This window comes from Chenopodium album, chromosome 15, assembly GCF_948465745.1.
Source record: "Chenopodium album chromosome 15, dcCheAlbu1.1, whole genome shotgun sequence".
NCBI lineage: Eukaryota > Viridiplantae > Streptophyta > Magnoliopsida > Caryophyllales > Amaranthaceae > Chenopodium > Chenopodium album.
In genome coordinates, this window is record NC_137848.1 from 52148666 (window position 1) to 52169840 (window position 21175).

Below are 21175 nucleotides of genomic sequence, written 5' to 3' on the forward strand. Positions count from 1 at the left end.
CTGGGCAAATAAGGGGAATTGGAGAGAAAAAGAGAAAAATATAAGAGGGAGGGTGATTTTTTAATGTCACGTGAAATGCACGTGGATAGTCAACGCCGGAGAAAAAGAAGTCAAATGTCGGAATCCGGCGTCAAGGTCCCTCTAGACAACAAAACAAATTTATAAGATCTTTTTAAACCACTTTGAACATATAAGGTCCTTCCATACAAAAGAGTAAACATATAAGTCCCTTCCAGACAAATTTTCCTTTTTAATTTGTCCCATTTGTCAATATTTGACCATAAATTCTTATTAATCTATAAATGACAATATAGTCATGTATGATGTTGTTCTTTTTATAACTTTGTACATATATTATTTTCACATCTCATTATAATTTTATGCGTATGGATATAGAAATATATACATTTTAAAATGCGTCTTGTATGTAGTCCAAAATAAGTCAAAAGGGGCAAATAAATAGAGACAATTTATTGATACAAATAACACACAATACACTGTGATACCAAAAAAAAAAAAAAAAAAAAAAAAAAAGGAAAGAAATGCCATATGTAACCAACATTTATGATAGTCTATAATAAGACTATTTACTCATGTGTATGTGCTTTTACTTTAGAAATTCCATGGGAGAGCTTCTCAATGATTATTTTTCTTACCTTTATTTTAAAAAATAATAAGAAAGGTATCATTTTAAAATTACATATGTTGCGTAGATTTATTGGCAATGACCAACCCATCCGCTACAAGAGTAGGGTTGACAACAATTACCAGCTAAACAAAAAGCCCCAAGTTCTGCACAAAGAAAGCCTCCGTCTTGAGCCGCACCAGTTTCCACCATCATGAATATAATGGCAATCATGAGCATCAAAACTCCTACATAATTCTTTGTCTTCATCATAATGATACTTTTGGTGCTATATATATAAATGATAGAGAATAAGATGATACTTTCTTCTTTTTTTCGTGTGTTTCATCTATTAGCAAAAATCCTTATTTATTACCTCCAAAATCAATGTAATTTCTTTAAAAAACAAATTTGAAAAAATAAATAAATAGTAATAAATCAGTTTCTAACGTGGGCATGATATGAGCCAGCAATGTCATGAGGCCGGTGCCCTTGTTTGAAGTTGACTATTATAATCATATTCTATGATTATTTATGATTCTATCAAGATATAAGCTAGCTATGATGAGCTACTCCCTCCGTTTTTAAATACTTGCTTTATTTCTACACTTTGTATTATTCATTTCTCATAGTTTGACTAATTTTTGTGATTTATACATAAGAAAAAATATAGTCTTGTGGGTACTTGTTGGAATCATATCAATGAATAGATTATTAATTTTCAATTGTTATAATTTATACTTATTAATAACCAAATATATTATTGATCAAAAATTAGCATCGGCATACGTGCCTAGGAAAAATAGAGCGAGTATTTAAAAACGGAGGGAGTAGTAATAATGGTTAAAACTCATGAGTACAGTTTTGAATTTTAAACCCATACGTCAAACCATTTAGATACAAGTAATAAAGTTAAAATTCGAGGGCGAAAGGGGATCATATGCTCAAGTTATTTATCAGAGAGAAAGAGATCAGATGGAGAGAGAGAGAGAGAGAGAGTACATGTGTGTGTGAAGGTGAAGGGTTTTTCTCATATATACACTGCTTCATTCACTAGTCCACTTATTATATAACCTAAAAGTAGAGATTGAATAAGGATCTAAAGATCTACTAATACCTTTTGACAAAACAAGGATCATCATATCACTAATCTACCACTTTCCTAAAATCTCTTTCTATAGGAAACAACTATAATAAATAAACTATATTACCGTTACCAAATACGTGTTTGGTTAGAAGATTTAGGTAAGGTAATGGTTTCCACCTATTCGAGTCGCTATAATAAATAAGCTATTATTGTTACCAAATACATAGGGAGTATAAAAGGCATCTTTACATGAAACTAAAGTAAAATAAGCACAATATTTTGGAACACCAAAAAAAAAAAAAAAATAAATAAATAATAACAAAAAAAGCGCTAGTGTGTGCAAAACCTAGTAGGGTCATTGAAGATGCTGACAAAACTGAAATCCTTGCAACACGGTTTATTGTTGCAAGATAGGCCTATTCCTGCGCATTCCGATGCAGCCACACCGGTGCCGAACACCATGACAAGTATGGCAATGGCCAGCAATAGCACAACTACATCAACAACATATTTCTTTGTATTCATCATCTTCCTTGTTAAAAAAAAAAAAAAAAAAAAAAAAAAAAGTTTTTGTTTGTTTTGTTTTGTTTTGTTTTGTGTTTGTGCTCTTTAATTAGTTCATATTTTAGTTATCTTTTATAATTAAACTTCAAAGTTGATGACCCTACTAAATGTTATGACGTTTCTGTTAATTAATAGCCACCAACTTTAATCTAATACGAATATCTATTAAATAAACTTATTTTAGAGTTTGATAATTAAAGAGAGGTAAAGAATGAGAATGACTTCTAACCATTGTATCTGTTGTAGTTAAAGGAAGTTATATACGTAATATATAGAATTTTGTTTTCATTGTAAGAAAAAAAGTATAAAAAGAGAGAAAATAGGGAAATATAAGGAGAAGTTTGATACTTAAGAAAAGGGAAATTCTCAATGGTGACCCTCAACTTTTGCTACGCATCAATGGTGACCTCTTTTTTTTTTTATTATACAAAATGACCCTAATCAAAAAATTTATCTCACTTATGACATTAATGAGTGTTATTTATTTTTAAAAAAACTAACTATGGTTAATTTTAAAAAAAAAAAGCTAAAAAGAAAAACCACCAACCCAGCCACCACCTCCACCTTCATCCCCAAGCCAGCAACATCTCTACCCACCGAACCCAAACAACAACCACCCCAAACCACCGAACTATCGCCTCCACCCTTTCCTCCACCAAAATACCCAAACCACCGATCCTCACAATCTCTCTCCTCTATCTCTAACCTTCGATTCTCGCAGCCATAGGCCGTGGGGTTGGTTTTTTGGTCGAGGAGGGGTGGTTGGTTTAGGGTTTGAGGTTTCGATTCAGGGCGGGGATCGGAGAAGGCATAAGGTAAAGAGAGATAGGGTAAAGGAGAGGGCAGAGAAGAAAGAGAGAGAGGGAGGATCGGTGGTCTGGGGTGGTCGTGGCTTGGGTTCAGCGATCAGGGGGTGGTTGGGGTTCTAAGTTCGGCGATTTGGGAGTGGTCGGGGTGTCGTGGTTTTGTGTTCGGTGATTTGGGGTGGTCGTGGTCGTGGTTTGGGTTCGGTGGTTTGGGGGTGGTCATGGTTTGGGGCAGTATGAGGGTGGTCGGGGTAGTCTTGCCGGGAAGGGAGATGGTGGCCGGCTGGTTGGGGCGGCTGGTTTTTGGTGGTTGGGTGAATTATTTTAGTTTTTTTTTTTAAAGTTTTTTTTTAATATAAATCTAACATAGTTAATTTTAATTAACTATTTAATAAAATAAGGTTATGAGTGAGATAAAAATCTTAACTAAGGTCATTTTGTATATTTAATTTTCAAGAGGATCACCATATGTGCGTAGCAGAAGTTGGGGGTCACCGTTGAAAATTTTCCTTAACAAAAATATATGATGCCTTCATTCACTAGTCCACTTAATAATCTAAAGATCCGCTAATACCTTTTGACAAAATTCATCAACTAGTTACATAATCAAGGATCATCATATCACTAATCTACCACTTCAACTTTAATTTATAAACCATTATCATTTCATATCCATTCTGTTTCTAATGTTCGTACCAAACGTTACCTAAATTATTTCCATATATGGAGTACAAGAAAAAACAGTCATATTGTGATATCTTGTTGAATCATTGTCTCGAGTTAATCGTATCAAGAAAATTAAGCATTTCTTTAATATCGCAACATATAGAATCCACCTCTTTCTCTATGTAACCCTTCCCTTTTTATTGTATTTTCCTTCATGTATTGTCTTTTAAGTCTTTCTTTTCACTTTTTAGGCTCTAGGGAGAATTATTGTGTTACTGTCATTTCAACGTTCACTTGTAATTCTTCACTAATACTATATAAAGCTCTATAGGGAGCGAATGGTTATTGAATCTAAGCTCCCTACCCCTTTGCCTTGCTTTAAGACTTGTGTTGTTGTTTAAGCCTTTATAGATATTGTGCTTGCCTTGTCTTGAAGCATCCCCCACCAAACTAAGAAACCTTCAAGAGACGCCTTTCCTCGTCGGTTCCGCTTGTGCCCGCTTTGAAGCATCGGCCGTCACAAGCCCTAATAACGGATAAAATGGCTTACATTCCCTACGGAAATTTTAAAAAATCATTGGAATAGAGGAAATAATTTTGATCATTTATTCTTAACACAACTAATTGATCATTTCTTTTTTTCTGTGGTGACTGGTGACGTGTTATTCATTATTTTTCTTATCCTTTAAGTGTTTTGTCTATAGATCATGTCCCTGTAGAAACTATAAAGAGAGAGATAAGAGATAAATATTTTTATCAATCTGATTATATTCAATTAGAAATTGAAAATACTAAGCCATATAAATAGACTTACATAATGCCACTAACAAACTATAAAATAGCAACTAACAAATTAAGTGGGTAAACATGGTCCCACGTTTTACACCACTAACTCAACAACTTAATAAAATCAACATAGCATTTTATTACTAATTGAAACTAATCGATATTCAACAATTCTTATCCTAAAATATAGGAAATACTTTGAATCAATCCAACATTTCCCCTTGATTCAAAGTCAAATACAATCCACTAAATTAAACTTTGTTACTGACTTTAACATTTCATATTGCAATGGACTTCAACTTGAATTTGACATATTTTGATCTCAACACGAATACTTAACCACACACTCGACTATGGAAGAACTTGCAATCTTCCTCTTCTAATTTCATAACATCTTTGCTAGACATTTTAATTTGTGATGCACATCTCATCACCTACACATAATTTGTTGATGCACATTATCACCAATACAATATCATCGGAGCATTTCTCTCCGCACAGCCAAACCTTGACATTTTTTTTATTGGCACTTCTCATCAATTTCTCGATCTTGTTGATGCACGTTATCATCAAACTTACATTCAATGGAGAACATTTCTCCATAAACTCTCTTTGACATTGTCCTTCAATTGACCATGCCACCTTTGCATCATACCAAAAATCTTTGGTATTATCTTGAAAACTGTCTCTGCGTTGATTACGACTTCCGCACTCGTAAAGATTATACGATCTTTACCTAAAAACAATTTTTCGCCTTCTTTTTTACTGGATTAAATCCCTTTTCATGGGCTAAAAGGGAACCCAACAACACAACAAACCAACCATTACATCCATGGTTAAACACAAATACGCTCACTTAAAAAAATTTCACTCATTTTTTTTAATTGCTGACAAACAATGAAATCAAGTTGCGTTGCTTGTTTTCATACTTAATTTTTTTTTTATTTAACACTCTCTTCTCTCTCTTTCTCTCTCTCTCTTTTTTTCATCTCTCTCATTCCCAGATCTAACCTGAAGCTCTGATACCATGTAGAAACTATAACGAGAGAGATATGAGATAAATATATTTATCAATCTGATTATATTCAATAAGAAATTGAAAATATTAAGCCATATAAATAGACTTACATAATGCCACTAACAAACTATAAAATAGCAACTAACAAATTAAGTGGGTAAACATGGTCCCACATTTTACACCACTAACTCAACAACTTAATAAATCAACATAGCATTCTACTATTAATTGGAACAAATCAATATTCAACAATCCTTATCCTAAAATATAGGAAATACTTTGAATCAATCCAACATTTATATAATCTCCAAATTAATGTCGTACATTACGTATATCTTTATTTAATAAAAATTAGTAAATAATGTCAACACATCTTCAAAAATTATAATTAGTGTCTAATTAATTAACTACGTGGGCGTGATCAGAGCTAGCAATATATATCATGAGCTGAGGTTGGCGTTGCCCTTCGTCTTTGAAGTTGCCTCTAATCATATTCAATGATTACTTAATTATTAATATAAAATACAATAAAAATTCAAGACTTTGCTATGAGGGTTATAGAATTAAGTGACTCCGTAATAAATAGTTCGTTATTTCATGGTTAAAGCACATAATTGATTTTCATACTATATAAATAAATAAATGATTAATAAATAAATAAATAAAATAAATAAATAAATTAAAAAAAAACCAGTGTTCCTGTTTTGGTTTACAAAAACTAGGTTGTAAACTCAATAAATGAAAAAATAAAGGCACACTTTGTTTGAATCAAACTAACACATGATAGAGATTATGATAGAGTACAAAACATATTCATGGATCTCAACCTTCAGATTAAACTTTTGGTTGAATTTCAAAATCGATTTATATACTCAATCATATCTCTAACAGATCACTATACTGGTAGTCTCATTTCAGGAGTACTACGTACATACACACGACCATGTACTCCTAAACTTTTTCTCAAAAAAAAAAAAATGTACTCCTAAACTCACTCGGATTATTTCTATTCTTTCTACTTTTGACTTAAGCAAACTCGATCATCAAAATCAACTTACGCTTTGTTTGGATAGCAAATAAGGATGGAAAAGATGAGAAGGAAAATAGGAGGAAGGGGAGGGGAAAGAAAGGGAGGGGGAGGTGAACTCCATTTTTCCTCCAAATCTCTCCTATTTTGGAGGGATTATGCTTATTAAAGAAAGAGGGAAAATGGATCCCTCCCTCTCCTTTCCCTTCCTTCCCTCAGTTTTTTACCCAAACAAGAAAGTGTGTTCCCCTTCCTTTCCCTTCCCTTCTTTTCCTTCCATTTTCTTCTATCCAAACAAAGTGTTAGGGATGCACAGAGATGAATTACACGGATCTATAGGCAGGTACCCCAATCCTCTTTGTCACACGAATAATCGGGGCAATAGGGAAAATCGGTACCTGATAGAGTATAAAACATATTCTTGGGCTTCAACCACGAGCTTAAGCTTTTGGTTGAGATGGTCCTCTAACATGGTATCAGAGCCAGCGTGACACAAAGGTCACGGGTTCGAATCTCATTCGCTCCTCCTTTAAAGTGGAATTAATTCGCATCAGGTATGGGTGGGCCTGTGTTGCATCCACATTTCAAGCCCAAAGGGCCTTTCATGTGAGGGGGAGTGATAGAGTATAAAACATATTTTTGGGCCTCAACCATGAGTTTAAGCTTTTGGTTGAGATGATCTTCTTACAATACCACAAGCCTCCCCGGCTCCTTGGCACGGTGCATCATCGCTTATACCTAAGCCTAAGTGCGTAAGCAACTGCCTTTTATCGGAATACAGGGCAGCCGCGTTAGTTGATACAACCATGATTATAATGCAGGCAACGATGAACAGGAGGGCCTCATTATTTTTCTTCATCTTCATCATATGTTAGCAATATTGCGGGTGATTTATTTTTATTTTTTTAGGAAATATTGTGGGTGATATAATTACTTGGATTTAATCTATTTATATAAGATTTTAAATTACGTAGAATTACAAAAGTATCCTTTATTAAATTAAACTAATAAAAGTCAACGCACCTATCACCCTTGTTCAACATGGAGATGAATTGGCAACGTCATGAGGTGCACTTCTATGAAGTTGGGTCTAATCACGTTGCGATTATATTTTATATGTACTGTTTAATTAACCAGGGTTTTTTTATTGCCCCGTTGAATGCGAGGGCTATAAATATATACTCCTTCGGCTCTTTTTTTATTAAAAAAAAATTAACATAAATCTTTTCTGAAAGTTCTCCTATTAGTCTTTCTAATTATCAATAAATCCCGCTTCACTGTACATTATCATACTTATATAAATCAGAAAAAACTAAGTTAAAATTAAGAAGAATTTGGAAAATAGCGTTAAAAGTAAAAAAGTGTTGGCTAAAAAAGTACTGATCAAGAAGTGTAACACGTGGACTTTAACATTTATAAAGGCACAATTTTGACTGTAAATATTTCTCATTATCTATGTGGAAAAGTTATAAAAAGTGGAGTAATATATTGAAAATAAATATATCAAGAATCAAGATGAATCTACCCAACTCCATCTGAATATATTTATGGTAAATTACAAATATATAATTGTTTTTTAAAAGGATTATAAGACATAAATGGTTGTGTTAGAGCAACTACAATGGTTGGCTAATTTATTTAATAGCTTGGCATGCCACATCATCTTTTTAAGCTACAACAATTCAAGCTATTTATTGCTCCAATGGTTAAACTAGTTGTAAATTAATTTATTTTTAAATTAATAATATTTTTTATCTAACAAATATTTGCCAAGCTAATTAGCTCTACAAAGCTAATTTTCTTGCCAAACCTAATCATCAAGATGTGCAACAATGGGGTGTAGTTACTAGCTTAAGATTTTTAATATTTTATTTTATTTTATTTTATTGACGGGAAAAAAATAAAATATTTTGACTTATATGAACAAATGAATACTCTGAAAAAATTTAGAACACGAAAATCGACTCCTTTTCTTTATTGATAACGAAAAGAAACAACACCACTTACAACGTACAATTTGCGTACAATAATGATAGTAGTAGTACCCTTCTAAATGACCGGGAAAGGTCTCATTATATATTTATTAGAGTACTAAGCTACTTGATCTCCCATTTACTAGGAGTAGTAAATTTATTTAGACATACAAATTTAATAAAACAGACAACAATGAAATTTGTACGCAGATCGATCAAATAGGTACAAGGAACTTGTAGATCGATCGAATTGGTACGTACTTATCTAGTTAAGTACGAAGCATTAAATTGATGTGAATTGGCATATACCCGAAAATGTGCCGCTGCAACTAAGGCCAGGGCAACATTGATTAAAAAGATTACAAGACTGGCCAGGTGATGGGCACGGCTCGCAAAAACCCGAAAACCAACCACTGCAACTTAATAGGTTTCCACAACACGACTTGTAGAGTTTTGCACAATCCTGACCAACATCTTGGCACGTAGCGGCCACTTCATGAGTGGCCGCCATCAGAATGATTGCAACAATAAGAAGCGGGAGAACATAAACCTGTCTCTTTGCCATTATCAATTTTATCTTATAGTCTATGTTGCTTAGCTAAATATACACTCTTAAATTTCTTTTTTTTGATAGATGTGTTCCAATCTATTTATTCACGGCCTTTTTATAGCCTTAAGATTAAGATTCCTTGTTAATTATATAATCAAAGTCCACTTTTCCACATGATATCCTACATTTTGGGGATGGAAAATGTTTCATTTAATTGAAACAAGATAACAATAATTATTTATATTTAAAAAGATTTTCAAATTCTATTTAATTTATTAAGTCCTAAATGAATATTCCGGCTACTTATAAGTTTTCCTTGGCAAACAGTATGCAATTCCGATGCAAAATTATTTGATTACCTGCATCATGACTTATATAATCAAATTAAAGCACAATATTTTGCATGTTTATTAATTTCATACATATATACGGAGTATTTGAAAATACTAGCAAGAATGAACTCCGATAAGGAAAACATAAGAAGCTAATCCACAACTCTAATTTCATACATTAATATCAATGTAAAATTTATTATGAGTACAACGTACAAAAGATAATTAAATATATTTAGATTTTGTCGATGGGAATTACTAATTATCCCTTTCTAGTGAGGGATATGGTAACGTTAATGAACACATTGTTTTCCAAGGCCATTGCATTTTGAATGAGCTCCTTGTATCTCTTGAAAATCTCTTCAATGATGGCTTCGCCGAAATGACTTGTGAGTAAGGGCTCAACCACAGATCTCATGCACTTATAAAAGTCGTAATGATCGGAATCCTTTGAAGAATACTTATAGCATTCGTTTGCTTCCCAACTAACATCACAAACATGAACTTGATCGAAACTAAAAGATCCTTCTTTCTCAACCAAATTGCTCAACTCTGCTGCTGATGGAGGGTATTGAGGGATGTTGTATGTAATTAACTTCTCTTCGTCTATTAAACCCTGCAAACATACGTACATTGTATAATTTTTTATCGAATAGTTCTAAATTCTTTGATTCGTAAGGAAGATTATCGTAGGCTTTAATTTGTCACATGACTTAACGTTAATTAATCGATCTATTGGTTATTATGTAGAAGTACATATACATTTGTTCATGTTAATTGTACACAATGCAACAAATTGCACTCCACCTTAGTCATTTTTCTAATGAATCTAATCAAAATTTAATCTTTACTTACAATTATCTCTATTATTTGGATAGAAAATTTAATTATGCTTGATAATCTTACTCTATACAAAGTAATTCTTGTTACAAGTGAATCACGTACCATTTACATTTATAATTTCATGCATCTATATATTTTAAATAATTCTATTATAGCATCATATATATAATTTCAATCAATCATTATTTTTTTTGTGCAATAATCACTTCTAATATATATGAGAGTATTTGCATTTTTATATATATACTTAAATTCGCTTATACACAATTACACGTAATTTTATTGCCATCACATTTAAAATATTATATCTTATATTATCAATTACTAGCATCATATATCAACTAATACGTTTATCATGTAAGGGAAAAAATAAAGAAAAGGTGTGTTATGAACACGTACCTCAAACACCATACTATTGAGAGCTGTAGCAAGAAGGTCATACATGTAGCATGATTCCTTGCTATATAGTTCTTCGGTTTTTCTTCCCAACATTGTTAGCACCATCATCCCTCCTACTATTACTTCTTCGGAACGATGCCTTAAAAACGTTGTAAAATCATTTTCAAATTGATCAGAGTAAGCTTTAACCACATTAGAGGGACTAGTCTTTGATATGTAAACATTTCCCTTGTTGTTCTCTATCCCTTTTGGTATCTGTTTCAAAATCATCAAACACCAAATAAAAACTTTGTCGGGCCAAATTGATTAAAATCCAAACTATCAACATCGTACACGTAACTAATTGATCTAGTTGGATTTGAATGCCTTGATTTCTATGGACTGAATATAGATCGACAACGCAATAAGAATGACATTAGACATGACTATGACAGTATGACCTTTTTTTTTTTTTTTTTTTTTTTTTTGACACGTTTTTTTATTTGTAATTATGATAAAACTTAGTCATATATATGTGTAGGATTTTGTTAAAATCGCCTTACTATATTTTTATAATATCAACATTTTATAATTTTTATTTGTTGTTAGTTATTATAGATATTCGTTGTTAAACTTGTGCTATGACAAAGTTAATAAAAGAAGCATGTCAACTAAAAAAGAATAGAGAAAGTATTTATCAAGGCATGATTGAATTGAACTAATACTTAATCGACCTAAAAGTAAGAGTGTGATTGAACATTGTGTATGACTTTTCTTTGAATTATAATAATGAGTTAACTTAATCTAAATGACCTGATTTCATTATGATATTTTCCGAATTATATTGAATTCAAATTTACAACAATTATTTTATGTTATATATGCTTTAAGAAATACAACCATATGTGACTTGAAATTAAAATTTCCATCTCATTATTAACATCATATTACAATTGGGAAGACTTTTCAATGGATAAAATAAAAATATAGCCATTGTAATTGTTTTCAATCTTGACCCTTCAAATTTTATGGATCAATCTAATCTGTCTATATATGTAGTTGTTTAATTTGAAATAAAAATATAGCAAAAAAAATGTTTGTTTTTCTTACTAAAAAATATATGGACAAAATTAAAGTGGTTAAAGCAATAATACAAGTGAAAAAAAAAAAAAGATAGATAGATAGAGACATCACCTTAGACAACCAATGGACACTATAGGAGGAGTGGACAAAATGCAGGTGGTTTGAAGGAAAAAGTCTACCATAGAAAGAGCCAGGTACACCACTCACAAAACAATGTCCAAATTCATCTCCCATTTTGTTCTTAAGCTTATCTTCAAAATTTCCCAATGACCTAAAGATTGTGTTAAAATCATTTCCTGGAAGATCATTCAAGTAGACTTGATACTCTTGAGGCTTGCTTCCGAGCTTTCGACGTGCCTTTTCGACGGTGTCTATAAGCTCGGTGATCAAACTCAAGGTATTCAGCTCGGCGGAGGAACAACCTAAGCCAGCTATGCACATTGTTTTTGGGAGATTCTTGCAATATGACTTCCTTATAGCTTGTTCTTTCAATGGTTTTGTTAATGTTAATACCTGCTTCTGCTGTATCAAAATTCAAATTCTTTATTAGTGAGCATTACCCCGGAAAATATGCTGGTTTGTCATCTCTAAAAACACATCTATACTTTATATTATATATTAAAAAGTGTTTCCAAAACAGAATATGTGTCACGTGTTACTTTTTAAAATGTTTTACTATCAAACAAGTATTAAGTTACAGGTCTTGTCATTATAGCTAACTATTCATTTATTGTGTTTTACTATCAAACAAAAATATAGTTAACTTGATAAGATAATAGTGCTTACATATATCTTTCACTCGAATATAATTAGTAACTAAACAAATATGAACTAGTATCTCTGAGCATTGTCTGCATCATACACTAGTTTTAGAATTTCAGTTAAAAACTTGAACTTGGCTAAAAAAAACTCAAAAGTTTATTTTGCCTGACTAGTCCAACAGACCAACTTTATGTTATGAATTCGGTCATGGAATTTAATGCTTAGGCATGGCCCAGCGACCCAGCCTTATTTTTCACCACATCTGTGAGGGGTGAGCATGGGACGGGTACTCGTACCGTTAGTACTAACGGTTCGGGTACCCGATAACCAAAATTCCTAAAAATAATATCCATAACCCGAACTGATAAGTTCGGGTATCTGGATTTTCAGATCGGTTATCAGGTACCCAATAAGATATCCAATAATGATAATTAAACTTAATTATGTAGTTATTATGATATAATTTACCACTAATTAACAACAATATCATATGATTTTGACCAAATTATTAATAATATTACTAATCATTGATATTATTAAGTAATTATGAAGTAAAGTAAGAGTTTAGATTTTTAAAAAAAATAGATTTAAGTAGGGAAATAAAGCAAAAAAATATTTATCGGATCGGACGGGTAACCATTAATTTTAAAATGATACCCAATATCATACCCGATAACAAATAATCAGAACGGGTACCCGAACCTTTATGGTTATCGGATCGGGTACCCTAATTTTCGGAATGGTTACGGATCGATTTTTTGGGTTTTTGATTTTTCGGGTAGTTTTGCTCAGCGCTATCTATGACAATTCAAAGAGAATTTTAACTTGCTTGGCTATTAGCACTTTAGCAGTGTATAGTCGTGAGGAAGTCTTTGAACCTCACCGTGTGAAATTTGTGAACCTCACACAACACAAAAATATGTAATTTTATGGTACTCATTTTTTTTTTTTTTTTTTTTTGAAATTGTTATAATTGTCATCTTTGAAATGATTATCATTATACTAATTTTTATTGCTTAATCATTACCATTGTAGGTTAATCATTAAAGACTACGGGTGCGTTCTATTAACCTAATTTGTACTTATCTGAACTTATCTGATCTTATCTAAACTTATTAGCTCTTATTAAAACTTATTTTAGTTATAAATTGAAATTGGGTAGCCCTGATTAACCCTTATCACAACTTATCTGAACTTATTAACCCTTATCTGAACTTATTTTTCCTGAAATAAGTGAAAATAAGGTGAAAAGAACAAGGTCTTATACTAGAAATTTAGAAGCTTGTAAAATACTTTGAATGTAAATGTATAATTATTTCGTGACATAACAATCACGTAGCCAGAAACTCCGTATGATACTATGTAAAGATTTAAAAATGCCTTTATGATCAGACATGCAACAAAAAGACTAGCTAACTACCTGAATGTACGACGTTTTTGCGTAGCTGGTATCATTAGTACCCTCGTTCATGCGAAAGACTTGCTTCAACTCAGTTGCCATAACCATTTTCTCTTTCTCTCCTCTTTTCCTTCCTTACTCTTACGTGACACTATGCCTCTTTTTAACGTGTTATAACCTTTGAATGAGCTATGCGAAAAAAAAAATGTGCTATAACCTTGTAAATGTGACCATTATTTATAGTAAAGGTTCTTCATTTTTTTTAGCCTTGGGACATAACTATTCAGTACCACAAAAAAAATTAATAAGATATGACAATATTTATTTGTGTTCCCATTTACAATAAGTAGATCATTTCTTATCATATATATGATATATGATAAAAGCTTATTCGAAATTTTACTTATGTTGATTTGCGATACATTTATAGTGAGGGTAATAGACTAGCAAACTAAGTTGCTTCTTTGGACTATTTTATGCAAGCACACCAAGATATCAATACATTCATAGATATATCGTAAATTTTTTATTTTTATTTTTTCCGACAAATTACGGCATATATAGTCTTAAGAGAAGACTATTCTAACTTCTTATTTACCTTTCCATTAAAGAAAAATGAGCATACAATTGTATGCGGTTTACTAATAACATGTACTTCGTATATACTAGCAACATTTAAGAGTAAAATTAATACTAGTAAATATTAAGATGAAATACTTCCTATGTTCTCTTATACTTGCAATACATGGTATTTGGGCACGTTTTTTGGGAGTTGATTAGAATAGGTAAGCAAGTAATGACTTTTTTTTTATTAATATAATTCTAACACCAAGTTAAGAATAGAGAAGGGTTAGATACAATGTATATAATTATTTTGATTAATTTGTTTATTTACATCACCTAATCTCTTCCTCAAATATATGTCATGAAGGTGTTTCGCGCAAATAAAAGAAAACTTGGGAAATACAAATTACATACAAAACAAAATGGAGTAACTCTCGAAAATAATTTCAGGATAGTTTTCCTCAAACCCCCATTGGGAACCACATGGTGTCCGGAACCCGCAACTAGCTTATATTAGGGTGCATATATCGCCCTTGAACTTCAACCCCGAGCCCATGTTGGGTCGTTTGTATGAGGCAAATAGATTCATATACAATCTAATAATAGAGCTGATCATAAGTAAGGCAAGGTTAATTAATTTGTTGGAACAAAATAGGGCCATATATTTTTTTTTTTTTTGAAAGAAAATAGGGCCATATAAGTTAGCGTGTCATAATGGTTTTAATTAATTTTGATTAATTGGTCCATTAAATCATTAATCCTTTTTTTTTTTTTGAAGAAATTAAATCATTAATCTTATCAAACTAACTTATTAAATAACGTGTTAAACAAGTGTATTTATATCTATTAAATACTCTCACCGTCCCTAAAAGTTCGATCCTTTTGGCCTAATTTTAGTCCTAAAATGATCAACCCATTTGCATTAAAATACCCACCAAATTACAATAATATTTGTGCAAAATTAGCTTCCCCATATAAAATTTTGTTTTTTCATATATTTTTAATACTTTCTCTCTCTACTTTTTAAGAAACCCCATGTAAATTTATCTTTCCAATATACTTTTATTTCCTTTTATTTAACTTTCTTAATACCCATGAAATCAACCCAAAAGGGTCGTTCTTTTCGAGACAGGGGGAGTATATAATAAAGTAAATTTAAAGAGGACATATTTATGTTGTATACACAGTGTATACAAGATGAGCTAAGAAAAAACTAAAGAAGAGGAAATTGACGTGCACAATTTGTAAAATCTAACCAATCCATTTTGTGTGTGGCTGACCACACTGTGTAGCCACTTATAGAAGAACAAATTAACCCCTATAACACTAATCAATTAACCTCTGTAATACTCACCTAGTAACCCCTATAACACTAAAGAAGTAAACCCTTTAACATTGGACAAAGCAGTGGCTGATCTTGGACAAAAAAATTAGGAGGGCCAATGTGAAAACTAACAAGTAAAAAGCTCAAGGATAACATCAATTAATACTAGTAATAACAATAACAACAACAATAAGGAGAACTAGGTAACGCAAAATAAAATAGGAATCGTTTGTAAAATGACCACGGAAGATGTTGAAAAATAGACCTCTTAAGTATCACCACATGTAAGTGTCCCGTATTGGTTTAAGAAGAGAGAGTTAATCACTTTATAAGCCTAATAAGGGGCTACATACTCCTCCTATAGCCATATGATTTTGGAATGAAACGTCCTTTGGACTTGTGAAGTCGACTCTATCTCTTGATTTACAATTGCGGCCCATACCCATATTTAACAGATAATTTCATCATTGTGACATATATAGTGGACATACTGGAGTACAATGCAACTAATTTAACCAAGGTCAGTACGTGCTTAATAATGCAACTAATTTAACTATTTGAGTAATCGTGTGAGAGAAGAAGAAAAAGTAGGAGAGGGGGAAAAACACGAGAGTGATAGTGTGAGAAAAGAAGAAAAAAATGACAGGTTCGAAAAGAAAGACGTTCCCATTGTATTGATATAGTTCGAAAAGAATGAGCTTCCTGCTTATTTGTTTATTAATGGATTCGAAAAGATTGACGTTCTCAACAGGGGGAATAAAAGAATATTAAAGCGAGAGTTCGTTTATGAAGAGTGATTAACTGCTTGATGATGACCTAATGCAAAAATTTATTTTATTGTCTAAGTTGATCGTTTAGATCTACAAGCTCCAGTTTGAGGGATGGTATTGAGATATAAATATATATTGTGATATGATATATTATGAGAATATTATCATATGAAATATTATTTTGAAAAGATATATGTGATCTACTGTGATAGATTTAGGAGAATTAAGATATTTAGGTATCATGCATTCTTAATAATGCAACTAATTTTAACCAAGTTCAATGTTTCCATTATTTGTATTTGCATGGTATCCAATGAACATCTTTGACTATAAATATTTTTGACTGTGTATAAGTGAAAATTACACAAAGTTGATATTTTTATAATTAATAAGGGGAATCTAATAAGATCCACCATACTAGTTTATGTCTATTATTGAATAAATCATAATATATAGTCAAAGTTATTTTATTTTGATCAAATAAATGTAAATGAGTTGAACTTTTAAAAACGGAGATAATATTTTTTTTTCCCTTATATATATATATATATATATATATATATATATAAACAATAGGAGATATAAAGTACGTCCAATAACATTAGAATTAATGCAATAACATGCATGTTGACCATAAAGTACGTGCAATAAGATGCATGTTGACCATGTCCCTTTTTATTAAAATTAATGTAGCAACCAAGTCATTTACTACGTATTAGCATGACAAACAAAAGAATTCCTCAGTTTGTAGGAATTTTAGGTATACGTACATAGTCATCACCTTTGTCCGCCCCTTCTTGTCAAGGATATAGTAACATTAGTTACGACAGTCTTCTCTTTGGCCAATAAGGCAAGAACAATTTCTTTAAATCTTCGGAATACCTCGTCGATGATTGCTTCCCCAAAATGGCTACTAATTAAGGTTTCAGCCACGGCTCTCATGCATGATGCTTGTAAATTCATAGCATCATCGCGATTTATATTGTCAATTGAGCAACCTATCTTATGATCATCATTCGAATCCCAACTAATCACTTTGAAAGTATAAGCTTCATTGAGAGCAAAAGATCCTTCCTTAGTCACCAAATACTCGAGTTCCGAGGGTGATGGTGTATAAATGGGGATGTTGAATGTGTTTAGCTTCTCTTCTTCTACGTAACCCTGCACAATATGTACATACACCCATCCTCCGTAATTACTAAATGTTATCGAGCTAACGATAACACTGCACATTTGTACTCATATGCATGTAAATAAAATTTAGGACTTTTTGTTAAAAATTACTTAATAAAGTCCAAATTTTGTATGAAACTACCTAATAAAAGGTAAAATGTTGTAAGAAAATACCTAACAAAATGTTAATTGTTGTAAAATACTACTTCCGCCAGAAATCCACCAATAACCCACCTCAAAACACCTCCAAAACCACCGCTTTCACCCCAAAACCAACACAACCTACTTGAAGTTGCCTTCACCAAGCCGAAACCACCCTCCAATCTCAAAACCACCACCTCTAACCCCAAAAATCAACATCCCGAATCACAAAATTAAACTACCCTCACCAACTTGGAATATCTTCTAACCACCCCAAAAATAACCTTACCACCTTGAAAAGCAACCTCTATGGTGGTTTTGGGGGTGTTTTTAGGTAGGTCAACGCCTTAACATTAGATTAACGGTGGAAATTCGGCCAAAGGTAGTACCTTACAACATTTTACCTTTTATAAGGTAGTTTCTTACAACATTTTTTTTATTAGGTGGTTTCTCACAAATTTTAGGTTGTATTAGGTAGTTTCTGATAAAAAAACCTTAAAATTTATTGCATGTTACAGTGAATAATTAAGCTACCTACAATAACACGTACTAATAGTTTTTTTTTTTTTTTATGTACTAAGGAGGACCCTGACCAGACCTCAAGCATCATGATTTTTTTGGTCCAGTATTTGCAGGCCAGTCACTTGGGAGTAGAGGGGATGGTAAGAGAATTCTTACCGCCAAATATCCTCACTTGGTAGGATTAATTCGAACCCCAAACCTCTAGAATCTAAGGTGAGAGTCTTATTAAGTGAGTCAACATTTTGTTGGTAACACGTGCAGACATACTAATAGTTATAATGTGTCTTTTGGACAATGTATCGTTATATATAATAATATACTACGTACTAACATAAGTTTTTTTTTTTTTTTTTTTTTTTTTTTTTTTTTTTTTTTTTTTTTTTTTTTTTAATTGGAAAGGTGAACAACACCTTGACAGGGGAGAATAAGGGAAATCCTCCCATGGTGAATTTGATGAGAATCGTATCCAGGTCTCTCACCTGGAATTTGAGAGACTTGGCCAACTGTGCCAAGCCTCCTTCTCACGAACTAATATATGTTAGAATACTATAGATGTACATCATCCACAATACATTTATATCTATCAATGCATGTGATATACCTCAGAAACCATATCATTTAGAACCTTAGCAAGATACTCCCACATGTAAGCAGAGTCCTTGCTATAACATGGGTCGTTGTTTTGTCTTCCTAATAAGGTTAGCACCATTTTTCCTCCAGCTACCACTTCCTTGGAACGACAACGTAGGAACATCGAAAAGTCCTTCGTAAATTGGTCATAGTAACTACTAATCACTTTTGCAGGGCTTGTTTTTGACATGTAAATGTTTCTCTTATTCTCTTCTATCCCTTCCGGTACCTGCAAATGACATCGAAGTTTGAGGCTGTAAATACAAGTATAGCAATCCAATCAAACAGTACACTTCTTTCTTCCCTTAGACATTGTGCATCATCTAATATGGCTTTGAAGGGGAGCACTTGATCCTCATTTTGCAAAAGATAATGAAATTCAAGGCTAATGTAATACGAAGTATATGTACTTTGTATTCTAATAGTTTTTGTTCTCCCATTTTTAAAAGTTGACTTCCTAAAAGACAAAACCAAACAATAGAAATTCTAGCTAGATAATTAGTAAGTTCTTAAGAAAATTAGACAAATTATATATTATTATTATTATGTTCTCTAAAGGTTTAAACAGAAAATGTTAATCATGATGATAAACGTACACTAAATAAATCAACAAAAAAATCCCACTTAATATGTCATTTTTGTAAATAAATTAATATTTACGGGTTTCACAATAAAGGAAAGTTGTTGATTTATTTACAAAAATGTCAATAGATAAACTTTATTTGTTTATCAGTGATAATAAACTTGTATTTTCCCAAGTCGGGTGGGGGGTGTGGGGTTGAATTTGTTGGCCTATATTACACGAAAACACTTGGGTGCACATTGCAGCACCAAGTTAAGCGAGGCCGAATGAAACCAAATTTATAATCATCTTTTCTTTTCTTTTTTTTTTTTAAACAAGTTTTATAATTATCTAGTGTATACTTCGTATATGATTGCACCAACTTTAACTTACTTATTATGCACAATAGTACATCACTACTATAGATTTCATACAACATAAATCAAAAGAATTTATAATAATAATATGTTATCGGTAATAAGTTGTTAAAAAAGACAAATCATGACCTGAGATAGCCAGTGAAGGCTAGTGGAGGAGTGCACAAAATGCAAGCTATTGGTAGGAAAAAGTCTACCATAGAAAGAGCCAGGAACACCATTAACAAAGCAATGTCCATAACCATCTCCCATTTCTTGCTTAAGCTTATCCTTAAAACTTGTTACCGACCTAAACACAGTGTTGTAGTCATTCCCTGGAAGATCATTCAAGCAAATATGGTACTCTTGAGGGCCGCCATGTCCGAGTTCTCGACGAGCCTTATCAACGGTTTCTATGAGCCCATAGACCACGCCGCTCAAGCAGTTTTGCTCGGAAGAAGAACATCCCAAGTCTGCTATGCATAAGGTTGTTGGATGTTCCATGCAATAGAACTCCCTTATGACATTTTCTCTCTTGGATTTTGACATTGATAGTATCTGCCTCTGCAAAAAGAAAAAACAAAAAAAAAAAATAAATAAATTTTGACATTGAAGGGTATTTTAATGCAAATAAGATGAACATTTTGAACTAAAATTCGGCTAAATAGGTTTTTTTTTTTTGGACAAAGGGAGTAATTAATATAAAATAATCACGGATACAAATAAAATGAGATTGAGGGAGTACTAGAATAGAGTACATAATAATAATAATAATGAGACGAAGGACAAAGGGAATAGTAAGTAAAAATAATGTCAAAGAAATTACCGCCGTGTAAGCGGTTCTTGAATAACTGTGTTCAGCAGTCCCTTCCTTCATGCAAAGCACTTGCACTATCTCAGTTTCCCTCACCATTTTCTTTGCCTCGATCTTTTTAATGTATGTGGTTAAACACGTACGTACCTTTACAAATGCAATGAATTAGCCTTGGAAATGAAGTCTATTTATAGTTGCCTTGGCTTGAGGATGGTTTTGCTTTTACTCCCTCCGTGTTTTAATAAGTGTTACATTTATCAAATTTGGCCGTGTTTTAATAAGTGTTACACTTTTTTATTTTGGCAAAAAGCTACATTATAATATTTTATCTCTCTCCTCTCATGGTCTCCACCCTAACCCACTACTACTTTTTTTTATTATATCTTTCCTCTCACATTCATTACTTTTCAATAAACTATT

The 21175-nt window shown here is 32.1% G+C and overlaps 2 protein-coding genes across 2 annotated transcripts; both read right to left on the bottom strand.

The window, feature by feature from the left end:
- Positions 1–9691: 9691 nt before the first annotated feature.
- LOC145581420 (S-adenosyl-L-methionine:benzoic acid/salicylic acid carboxyl methyltransferase 1-like) lies at positions 9692–14007 on the bottom strand. The gene is made up of 4 exons (XM_081638429.1): positions 13921–14007; positions 11850–12260; positions 10677–10931; positions 9692–10050 (listed from the first exon to the last, which is right to left on the bottom strand). Exons 1-4 carry the CDS (start codon positions 14005–14007, stop codon positions 9697–9699), a joined length of 1107 nt encoding a protein of 368 aa, XP_081494555.1. The 3' UTR covers positions 9692–9696.
- A 3327-nt stretch (positions 14008–17334) lies between these two features.
- Positions 17335–20889, bottom strand: LOC145581421 (S-adenosyl-L-methionine:benzoic acid/salicylic acid carboxyl methyltransferase 3-like). Its single transcript, XM_081638430.1, has 4 exons — positions 20768–20889; positions 20092–20505; positions 18995–19252; positions 17335–17718 (listed from the first exon to the last, which is right to left on the bottom strand). The coding sequence occupies exons 1-4, from the start codon at positions 20852–20854 to the stop codon at positions 17335–17337; spliced, it is 1143 nt and encodes a 380-aa protein (XP_081494556.1). The 5' UTR covers positions 20855–20889.
- Positions 20890–21175: the final 286 nt, after the last annotated feature.

Bases quoted from the DNA above. Each gene is read 5' to 3' on its own strand.
- LOC145581420 (XM_081638429.1), bottom strand. From the start codon at position 14,007: ATGGTTATGGCAACTGAGTTGAAGCAAGTCTTTCGCATGAACGAGGGT. The intron at 10,932-11,849 runs GTGATGTCTCTA...ATTTTGAAACAG, and splicing joins GTGTCCATTGGTTGTCTAAG to ATACCAAAAGGGATAGAGAA. The intron at 10,051-10,676 runs GTACGTGTTCAT...GTATGTTTGCAG, and splicing joins TCAATAGTATGGTGTTTGAG to GGTTTAATAGACGAAGAGAA.
- LOC145581421 (XM_081638430.1), bottom strand. From the start codon at position 20,854: ATGGTGAGGGAAACTGAGATAGTGCAAGTGCTTTGCATGAAGGAAGGG. The intron at 20,506-20,767 runs GTAATTTCTTTG...TTCTTTTTGCAG, and splicing joins CAAGAACCGCTTACACGGCG to AGGCAGATACTATCAATGTC. The intron at 19,253-20,091 runs GTCATGATTTGT...TGTCATTTGCAG, and splicing joins GCCTTCACTGGCTATCTCAG to GTACCGGAAGGGATAGAAGA.